The sequence below is a fragment of the Diplotaxodon limnothrissa genome, linkage group LG16 (assembly GCF_057381915.1).
Source record: "Diplotaxodon limnothrissa isolate DT_005_m linkage group LG16, D_limnothrissa_male_GT1.1, whole genome shotgun sequence".
NCBI classification, from domain to species: domain Eukaryota; kingdom Metazoa; phylum Chordata; class Actinopteri; order Cichliformes; family Cichlidae; genus Diplotaxodon; species Diplotaxodon limnothrissa.
In genome coordinates, this window is record NC_140611.1 from 36,963,844 (window position 1) to 36,974,619 (window position 10,776).

The 10,776-nt window shown below is 41.1% G+C and overlaps 1 protein-coding gene across 1 annotated transcript; it reads right to left on the reverse strand.

Moving 5' to 3' along the window:
* Positions 1 to 673: 673 nt before the first annotated feature.
* asb1 (ankyrin repeat and SOCS box containing 1) lies at positions 674 to 7,118 on the reverse strand. The gene is made up of 5 exons (XM_085374406.1): positions 6,865 to 7,118; positions 6,072 to 6,210; positions 3,815 to 4,117; positions 2,713 to 3,095; positions 674 to 1,770 (listed from the first exon to the last, which is right to left on the reverse strand). Exons 1-5 carry the CDS (start codon positions 6,959 to 6,961, stop codon positions 1,640 to 1,642), a joined length of 1,053 nt encoding a protein of 350 aa, XP_085230532.1. The 5' UTR covers positions 6,962 to 7,118; the 3' UTR covers positions 674 to 1,639.
* Between the last annotated feature and the right edge of the window lie 3,658 nt (positions 7,119 to 10,776).

A 10,776-nucleotide genomic window follows, 5' to 3' on the forward strand; every position in this document is an offset into this window, starting at 1 on the left:
CAGGTCTTTGCCAGAACTGCTGGATTGATAGCCCTCATCTCCCCTCTGCTGTTGAGCTCCCTGCTGCTTTTATTCAGGGTTTCCCAGGCTGTGCATTTTCCACTGGGCCTCTTATGTTTTCACCAAAATGCGGTTTTCTCAGCCATCGTGGATATCCTGGTTCATTCATCGGCCTCACATCAGTAATACATGAACCCATTGAGACATCGTCATTCTTGTTTTAAAAATTACGCATCTATAAATATCACAAGCTGAAAAACAACAATGAGAAACAGCAAGGCTACAGTCATGAGAGATGAAACATAAGACTAAAAACTCAATTTTGGAGCAAACCAATCATTGAAACTAACAGTGGATGCATGCTCTCAGAGCTAGGACTATGAGGGTTCCCTAGGCTGAAAAAGATTGAGACATGATATTTTGGACTACAAAGAGATCTTGGACGAGACTGCGAGGAAAGGAGGAGAGAGATAATTATCTCTAATTAGCTATGTTCAAGGAAGATAGCTAACAGAACAAAGACCACGCAGAGGGATCCTACTTTGGAAGACTGACCCACTCACCCACCTCCCCTCACTCACAAAAAATGAACACAAAACACAAGAGATATTATACAATTACATACATTTACTCATTCAAATAGAGATGAAATATATAAAGCACAACTGTCTCAACATGGTCAACATTTAAATGTCAATGTTTGAGGACAAGATAGGCTGTGCAACAGACATGCACAGTACACAGTAGGTGCAGTAGACTCCCAGAGATGGCATCTAATGAATACAAACTTATTCTGTTTATCACAAATAGATTTCATTCACTAGTTGACAGATTGTCAATGTCACAGAAAAGGAGTTTCATTACATTTATTGAAACAATCTAAATGCCCCCCTGAAAAAAAGGCTTTTTTTAATTTTTATTTTGATGCTGACGTGTACGTCACAAAATGTAAACTTTACAATCAAGGTCCTTAAATTGCTCATCCGGGAACATCACACTCGATTAATTTGGATTACCGTAACTAACTCTGGTCTGATCAATCTTTGAAGCCACTTTTCCCAAACTCAAAGTTAAGGCACGTGGCTAACAAAGAGGATCTAGCGTGTGGATTTTTTTGCACATTTTTGCCGTCATTCTGCCTGGTTTACATAAAACAACAACCAAACAATTCAAGGAGCTGCATCTGGACAATATTCTTCTCTGCCCGTGGATGGGGTATTTATAACATGGCTTGTTTAAGTCGTTGCTTCAAATGAGATTCTCGCTCTGGTCGTTGAGCTAAAAAGTGCTACTTGAAGTATTAGCAGGACTCGTCCTGGTGATCTGGGAGGTCACAAGGCAAACATTTAGAATACACACACAGTTTCCACAAGTCAATACATAACTATGGCTTCTCTGATAAGATAAGAAGCATTTTACACGGCGAGGAAGATTTTTTTTTTTTTTACATAAATGATGATTTCCAAACAAATATTATTTGGAAAATATTATTAATAACTATTTCTTAATAAAAAATAATAAGCAATTAGCAATCTGGGTTTACAGTGTTTATGCAGTAGTGTGTCTTTGGGACTGACTGAGGTTTCTTTTAAAGACTGGGTTAAATGAACATTTAACAAGACCAGTAGGTGGATGATGGTCAGTTTTGGTGAAGCAAGAAAATCTTGATAGGTTCTGGAAGCGGTAAAGAAGATATGTGGTTTAGACGATTTTTGCCCATCGTTCTGCGGATCCTGATGCGACACAAATGTGTCAGCCTACGAGGGTTTCCTGGGAGAAGAAAAAATAGATGCAGCTGAACAACTGCATATGCTTTCATGCTTTTGTATAAGTAGAAACATAAAAGTGTGGCTTTTAATGACCTTTTTCATTGTACTTTATGGGCTTCTTTATATCAGCTCCTCAGCATCAACAAATGTCCAGAAACATGCATTACAAGGTCCCTGTTTCATGTAAAAGCAGCTAAGCTTTAACACGAGGAAAAATGCTTATTCTAAACATATATGAGATGAAATCCTTAAACTAAAAGCAGTAATCTGCAAACTCGGGTCTTTACAGAAAGAAGTACATACGTGTTGCTAATGACATTAATGATGCTTCATCGTAAAGCCTCAAAAGCCTTCATTCACAAACTAATGGTGTCTGAAACTACTTCCTTGTTTTCACTTTTACTACACCCGATAAGACTTTTTTCCCATCAACTGGAATTTGTTTTTGTTTCCATTGGTAACCACAGCTCTCCTCTTTATCACTTGACCACATTATGCAGAGAAATTATATTTTGATGCACTGCTATGCTAATGACACATTGCTTTACCTCCCAGTAAAATCCACTGACATCAAACCTGTTTACTGCAAGAATCCAATCGATATTGAATCTGAGTGAGCCTCTGACTATTATTCATGCTTTTACTTCATATCTCTCAGAACGCTCTATTGGTCATTTAATCAGTATTAATCAGAAATCAGTTAATGAACTTCATTTTTGTTCAGTATGAACAAGCTGAACCAGCAATACGAAATGTAAACATATGACACCGGTTTTATTGATTCTACATTAAATCCACAATTTTGAGAGACAATTTTACGAAGCTCTGCAAAAACTCACAACTTATTAACTAAAAAATATTCTGGTGTTGTGAGGAGGTGCACCAAAAAAAGCTCCGTGCCGGAGCTTTGTATAAAGCAACAGCATCGTTTTTTGTTACTTACTTTTTCCTTCCAAGAAGACACTGAGTGCCTCTGGATCAACTTTCCTTCGATTTGGAGCCTCCAAATCCGAATCATCCCAGGGCACGAGGGCTGGGTTCGCTCCGTGGTCCAGCAGCAGGTGGATGAAGGCCACTTCACATCCGTGTCGCAGGACTGCATCCAGCAGGCAGGAAGCCAAACCTCGTGTCAAAGCCTCATGGCAGACAGGACCTGTGTAATTGAAGTCGGGCTGAGCGCCGGCCTGGAGCAGCAGCCGGAAACAGTGAAGGTGGTGGTAGGCTGCGCTTATGTAAAGAGGGCAGACCACTAGAGTGTTGAGGGTTCGAGCGCTTAACAGGAGCCGCGGACCCAGCTGGTGGTCCATGTCAACATCAGCATTGAACCTAGAAAAAATGTAACCATAGACTAAATTTTCTTTCATAAATCCTTGATGCAAACTAAAGGAAAGAATACAGAGATATTTATTACTGTGGAAAAATATAAATTGAGAAGCTTTCCTCTTTACAACAAATCCATTTGTTATATAAAGGAATTCAGCGTCAGAACATCGTTACCTGGTCTGCTGCACGTCAGAAAACTCTGGACTCTAACTGCTGAAAATTTTCCTCCACAGAAAGTTGGGTCAGATTCAAAGTGCAAGTTTCAGGTCTGTTGTGAAATCGTAGTGCTACGGTGCCAGGGGTCATAATGGGACTTCCAGAATTGATCTAAAAACTGCAGCTGGGGAAATGCTTCTGAATTTAATGGTTGGTGGGGTTTTTATGTTGGTTTTTCGGTCTTATGTTTGTCTTTTTGCTTTCTGGGAAAGGTGACAGAAAATGTTTTTTAAAGTCAGGAAGTTACAAAACAGCTATTGGAAATGATTGCACCACAAAGAAAGTAGTGGATTAAAAATGCAAAGCACAGATAATCTCATGTGCAAAGATTAAACCATATGAAAAGAAACTGTAATAACTGGAACCGACTCCCACCAGTTTTCAGTGGCGTAATGGAAGATAAAAACTATTTTAGTGCCAATTTTCTTTACGTATTTAAACATTTAACCTATATATAAAACAGTTCTGTCCATGTAGACTTTAGTTTGATCCTTCCCAAGGCTCACCTGATGAGCTCCTGCAGTATGTCCAGCCTCCCCACTCGTGCAGCATGGTACAGCGGGGTACTGCGGTGGTGGCGGCTACCATTGGGATCGGCTCCAGCTTCAAGAAGAATCCGTACACAGTCCAGGTGACCATTAACCACAGCTACATACAGAGCTGTTTGGCCTTTGACATCAACTAGGTCCACCTCGGCTCCCTGAGCGATCAGATAGGCCACACATGCTGCGTGTCCCGCTGTGGCTGCAATCCTCAGAGGGGTGCAGGGCAAACAGCCACAACACCACACAGACTTCTCATTGATACGCCTAACACCAAAACAGAGAAAGGAGAGGTCCAGGGTAATACGTTTCCAATTTAAGCGCATTTACAAAGAAAAAAAACTGTCTCTAATTTTATGGTACATCAACCAAAAAATACAGAAAAAAAATACATATAAGTTATAATTTCATTTGCATGTCATTGAGTGAAATAAGTATTTCATCCCCTACAAACCAGCCAGCATTCTGGCTCCTACAGATTACAATCATTCAGTCAATAACAGAAACTCCTGATCTCAGCTTCTTATATGCATAAAGCACACATGAGCATACAATCAGTTTCTTCCATTTCAACCTCTCCAAAAGATGTCAAAGGTCATCAGGGGTAAGATCGTAGGCCTGTGGGTGCGATTATTCAGAAACTGAAGAAAAATAAAATGACCATCAGTTGCCCTCGGTCTGGAGCTCCAAGGATGATCATGAGAAAAGTGGTGGATCAGCCCAAAACTGCATGAGAGGAGCATGTTAATGGTCTGAAGGCAGTTGTGACCTACACTGGGAACACACTACACCATAATGGACAGAAATCTCACAGCATCTGCAAGCTCTCCCCTCTGAGGAAAGCACTTTGGGTTTGCCAGTGAAGAGAAATACTGAGTATGACCCAAAGAACACCATCCACACATCCAAGCACAGAGGTGGAAACATTATGCTTTGGGGCTGTTTCTCTGCTGAGAGTATAGGATAACTTCACTGCATTGAAGGGTCCAGTGGATGAGGCCATGTACTGTAAAATCTTGGATGAGAACCTCCTTCCCTCAGCAAGAACACTGAAGATGGGACTTGGATGGGTCTTCTAGCATGACAATGACACAAAACATTCCACAAAGGTTACAAAAGAGTGACTGAAGAAGAAGTACATTATGGCCAGTCTCCAGATGTCAGTCCTACAGAAAATCTGTGGAGGGAGCTGAAGATTTAAGTTGAAACATAAAGCATTTACAGAGTTTCTGTGAAGAGAAGAGATGTGTGCAAACCTGGTGACCAACTACAAGAGACGTCTTACTGCTGTACTTGCCACTCAGTACCAACTCGTGTTTTGCTTGGGGATCAAATACTTATTTCACTCAATGACATGAAAATAATTTATGATTTTTATGGATTTTTAGTTGATATTCTGTCTCTCTCCATTAAAATGAAACTACCATTACAATTAGAGACTGTTTATTTCTTTGTAAGCGAGCAAATTTAAATGTTCACTAGAGGATCAAATTGTTATTTCCCTCATTGCATGCATGCTCATGACTATGAGATGGCTCTGTATGTTCTCCAGTTGGTAAATCCAGGCTCTGATTCTGCATCAATAGGAGGAAGCACTGAAGCTAACAACAGCAAAGCATTTTGCATTACAATGCTTTGGTGGTTACTGGACTGAGCCACTGAAAGGTTCTCTGTGTATTTTTAGTCCTCCCGTAGTGCTGCAGGGCTGCTTCCCTCCACAAGGTTTCCACAGATATCAGAGTTGTAAACTGCATGTTTTTACTTTTACTACATCAAATTTAAATTCTGTTACATGCACTACATTTGTAGTATATTGCTTTGACATTGCATTGGCATTAAACTATGATCCTCTAGCTGTATGCAATATAATGCTATGGGTATTGGAAGACACCCATCCTGCTGTAAGATGATGGTAACAGCAGCCTGCTTTTGGTCTGTGTTTACTCCTATGAAAATTATTTGGAATAAGGTTATCTTTGGACTTGTTTGGGGGGAAAAGACAGTTCTGCTGTAAGAGACAATAACAAATATACTATTCTGTAATCTTTATACAAAATAAATCTATAGTCTCTCTCAGATTCTGCTGTCTCTCTGCCTGCAATGTTTTGGTACCTTGTCATTTTCATTTGTATTGATGTTTTGCTTTATCATTTACCAAGTAAAGCATGTGTTAACTTTGCTAACTAGAGAGCCAAATACACTTATTACTGCTCGGCCTCACCGTCTGAAACCGTCTTCCTGCAGCAGGTTCCTCAGGGTGTCCAGATCTCCGACATAGGCCGCGTTGTGGAGGCGCATGTCATCCTGTTCCAGGGGTTTGTCGCAGAACTGCTCCTGCAGCCATTCCTTCAGGTTACGACCTGCCAAACACAGCATTTCAGGGAGAATAACAGAAATGAAAAGTTGGTTTTGTCTGGTCTTGCAGGGTGATTTGTTACCATACAAAATGATATTTTGAAACTATTCTGCATATTATCAAGTGTAAATGATATCTCAGCTCAAATACACATAAGACAAAATACACATAAGGTGGCTGCAGATGAGCAGCAGTGGTGTAGTGACATTTTCTCATGTCTGCTCCATGCTGTGCTCAGAGAACTCCCACAGATGGAGATGTACACAGTAAAACAGCTCCTGAAATACACATTAAAAGGATCCATGTTACACTAGGCTATGTTCTGCAGATGTTTCTATTACCGTGAGCTCTTCTGCCTGAGCCTTCAGGTCAAATCAATCCATTACAACTCTATTACTTGTGTGACTAGACAGAAAAACAGATGAAGTGTCACAGCTATACTGCAGCACTGGAGATGTGAACGCTTCCTGAATCCATTGGCCACACCTTATTAGGCTACAGACCGTCCCCTTCTTCCTCCTCCTCCCAACACCACCACATCTGTAATATGTCACGCATATTGGCCGTCCTCCTGCAAACGGGGCACAGTTGCAGGACAGCCTGTGGGTGCTTGCGATGATCAATCATCATCGCTTACGGTTCTCGCAGCCATAGTTACCTGCAGCTGTAGCGCTGGGTAGATCGGACACGGTGATGAGCGGGGGGAAATTGATGCTGGGTGGGTCGTCAACATCAGCCTCTGGACCGTCGGCCATGCTCCCAAAATGGTCACAGCGTCAAGCTGAAGGTTGGTGCTGCGGCTGCAGAGCGACACTGGGTCCCCAGAAATAGAGAAACCCAAGCGACCTGGGATCAGATAAGAAGCATGAACGTAAACAAACGTGACTGTGATGATGAAGACGTCTGCTGCTCCAGCTCACTGCGCCACTTCCTGGCTGAGCTCAGCTGCTGGGATTTAAAGGGGAAACGCTGCGTTAAACGTGGAGCTGATGGTCTCCGACTTTAAAGCACTGTTAACCCATAAAAGATCAAAACATCACCAACAAAGGCCTAAAAGATGTTCATTACGCAATCATTCAATACAAAAAATGTTTCACAAGCGTGCGTTTCTGATAGCCTGTACATAAAAGATGGTAAATGGCCTGTATAGCGCTTTACTAGTCCCTAAGGACCCCAAAGCGCTTTACACAACCTGTCATCCACCCATTCACACACTGGTGATGGCAGCTACATTGTAGCCACAGCCGCCCTGGGGCGCACAGACAGAGGCGAGGCTGCCGGACACTGGCGCCACCGGGCCCTCTGACCACCACCAGTAGGCAACGGTGAAGTGTCTTGCCCAAGGACACAACGACCGAGACTGTTGGAGTCGGGGCTCGAACCGGCAACCTTCCGATTACAAGGCGAACTCCCAACTCTTAAGCCACGATCGCCTTTTGTTTACATAAAACTTTAGGGGCACATCATATTTAGAAGCGTTCCTAAAGTTCATCACAGTCTCCAATAAATATCAGTCACACTTTATTAATTATGATCGACTAAACGTGTTACTTCCAAGCCTAAACGCCTACATGTTGCTTTAAGGCCTTCACCACAAGACCAGGCATTAAACTCGAGTGAAAAAAATCCTTTATTTTTCTGCCAGGACACGTGTCAGAAATAATTATGCTGAATTAAAAATGTAGCAGGCCACTGCCTTACCTCAAATGAATGTGAGGCATAATTTGATGAATGTTCATAGCTCTGCGGTGTAAGTCAAATATGAGATCTGTGTGTAGTGTGAAGAAGACGCTGTTTAACTGATAGTTGCAGATGAGATTCTGCCACCTGTGCTGTAACTAATGAGTAATTTTGGGGTGGGTAACATACACCAGGCAGGCATGCAGCTATGGCTTTCTATGCTGCCTGCTGACAGACACTGAGGTCCTGGTGGTGCTCTAAAAATAAATGCCATGTGGCCCCATAGGAGGACGGACTGTTTACAGACTGCCATCGCTGAACATGGAAACCTGCTCATGGTTAAAAAAGTGCACTTCAGCTAGTTTCATAGTGTTAGTCATGGTGGTCAGTAATAACACAAAATCTGCCAAAATACTCAGGTTAGTTCTCACACACACGATCATTTTAAATTATAATTTAATTAAAACAGGATACTTGTGTGTTTTATCCACAGATTAAAGTCGCAAAAGTGATTTTATTTTCATTTGTCTCCAAGATTAGTGAAACTCAAAAGCAAAAGAGCTTCTAAGCTTTGTATAAATTCAGAGAAAAATGCTCTGAATTTGTCTGACATGTCTTGAGTCACTTTGCTGTGTCCTGCACTGCATCGTTAAACAGACACGCACAACTGAGGCTTGCCTTCTTTAGCGCCGTGTGCTGAAGTCTTTCTGCAAAAGGAGCTTCAGCTAAATCTGCAGGTTGCAAAACAAAGGCTCAGCTGCTGTGAAAGTGATGCTAAAGGGCGTCTTACAAAGATGTCTGTAACAGCGCTGCCGTAGAAAGTTGCTGGATGTCACTGGATGGTCTGCTGGACGAGTCTTTCACATAAGAGTCTGCTTGAGGGTGTGAGTATCAAAAATCTTTAAAAAAGAAATACATATAAATGAAATGAAAAAAATGATACCTATGTTATTCTGGAATAATCTAGACCAAGCTAACATCTTCAAACTTCATACAAAAACACACAAAAATGAGACAATTCTTTATTGCAATGTAACCATTTATTTCACTCCACTACAAAATTATATAATTATTTGAACTATGATACAGTCTCCACATATACATAATGTACAGTTTATAGTGTACACGATAAAAAGCCTTTTAATATAATGAATGAGCATGCGGGTTCCCACTTTTCCAGATGAGATTTTTGAAATGACATTTTTCAGAACGCTAACATTTCCTGTAAGTTTTCCAATGTATTATTTTTATAATACTGATATAAATATGGAGATAAGTCAAATTACAGTGTATTTTGCCTGATAAGTTAAAATGTAGAGTGCCACGTTTTTAAAAGACAGCCACATTATATTTTTCCCCTTACAAACACGAATGCCGTTTAAATTAACATCAGAGCCTACAAATGTCTGCCCACTGGCTTTCTGTTCTAGTTTCAAGCCTCATTTTTCCACCAATGACTCCCAGCCCACATGTTGTGTCAGCCACAAGTTTGCTAACCCACAGGTTTGGTAAGGCAGGCAGAAATCCTAGTCTGGGCAGAAAATAAATATTTAGGTGGTGTAAATATTTGTGAGAAAGGGAGTCGCTGTGCAGTGTACAAGTCGCCACATTCGCATATGAAATAAAGCATCTAGTTCTGTAAAAACTGCATTTAGTGGTTATGATGGAGAAAAGGTGTAATGGATTCCATTCATCAAAATCACCTACATTTCACAGGAAGTGTTATTTTCCAGCAGTGATTTTCTGTGTAATTGTGTTTTCTGGGAAGAAAAAGTGCAGCAGAACCAACCAGAATAACAAGCTGTGTACAAGTCTTAAAAACTGTAAAATTACTGTAAATTACTTTCTGTGTGTGTGTGGTTACCGCACTTTCACTCAGCAGCCACGCAAAGTTTGTATTTTTGTTTCATTCACATTTGGATGACTCTTTTTTTCACCTTTTCAATACCAACATTTTCAGGGAAACTGAGGCAGGATCTAGTTTCAGTCTCTCATCTCTACTATCCAACTTACTACAAGTCCAGCAATGTTCATATTAGTGCAAAGCATTTCTTACAAGTTGCAAAGGAAGCTAGTAAAATATGAATTCATATTTTTCAATGTATAGAGAAAGCTTACAAAACTTCCTATCAGTTTGGCAGTACGACAGTACAAGATGGTGGCTCCCCTGCATGCTCACTGCTTTTTCCTTTAAAGTATACAAGCTTAGTTTGTATACTTTAAATAGTTTGTATATTTATAAAAGAGTTAGAAATACGACAGAGTGTGAACATTGCTTATTGCAAAAAGCTTTTTTCTAAAAACGCTCTAATCAAAGTGCAGCAGTGCCTCAAAAGTGGAAGAGTGTTTTTAAAGTAGCGCAAGCAGTTTCCACTCATGACCTTCGGATAACAGCTAAAGAACGAAGACTCGAGATATTGCCGGTGGTGTCCTCTCCCACATGCAGCACACACAACTGTGAGCTCACAGTTTGGGTCAGATGAAGGTTTGCTCTGGTTAAAGCGTGCAGGAGGCAGGATGCGTGACACTCACTGACTCACTTTGAAATCACCGCTCACATCTACTTTTCTCACAGGGGGACATCAGACATTACACAGACTTTGCACTAGTGAGCTGTAGGGATGGGTACCGGTGTCCGGTGCCATGATGGCACCGGTTCTGACATAAACGGTAGTAACCAGACCGAAAAGCAGCGCACATTTCGGTGCTTTATTTCGGTGCTTTTTTTTCCTGAGCTGTGATACACTTCTAGCCAATCATTTTACGTTTCCGAGGATAGTAGGCGGGGCCAGGTACGTACGTTCTGTTAGAGCAGAGCTACAGATTAAAAATGTCCAAGGCGAAGCGGTCAAAAGTCTGGCTGTACTTCACAGCAAAATATGCAAACTCA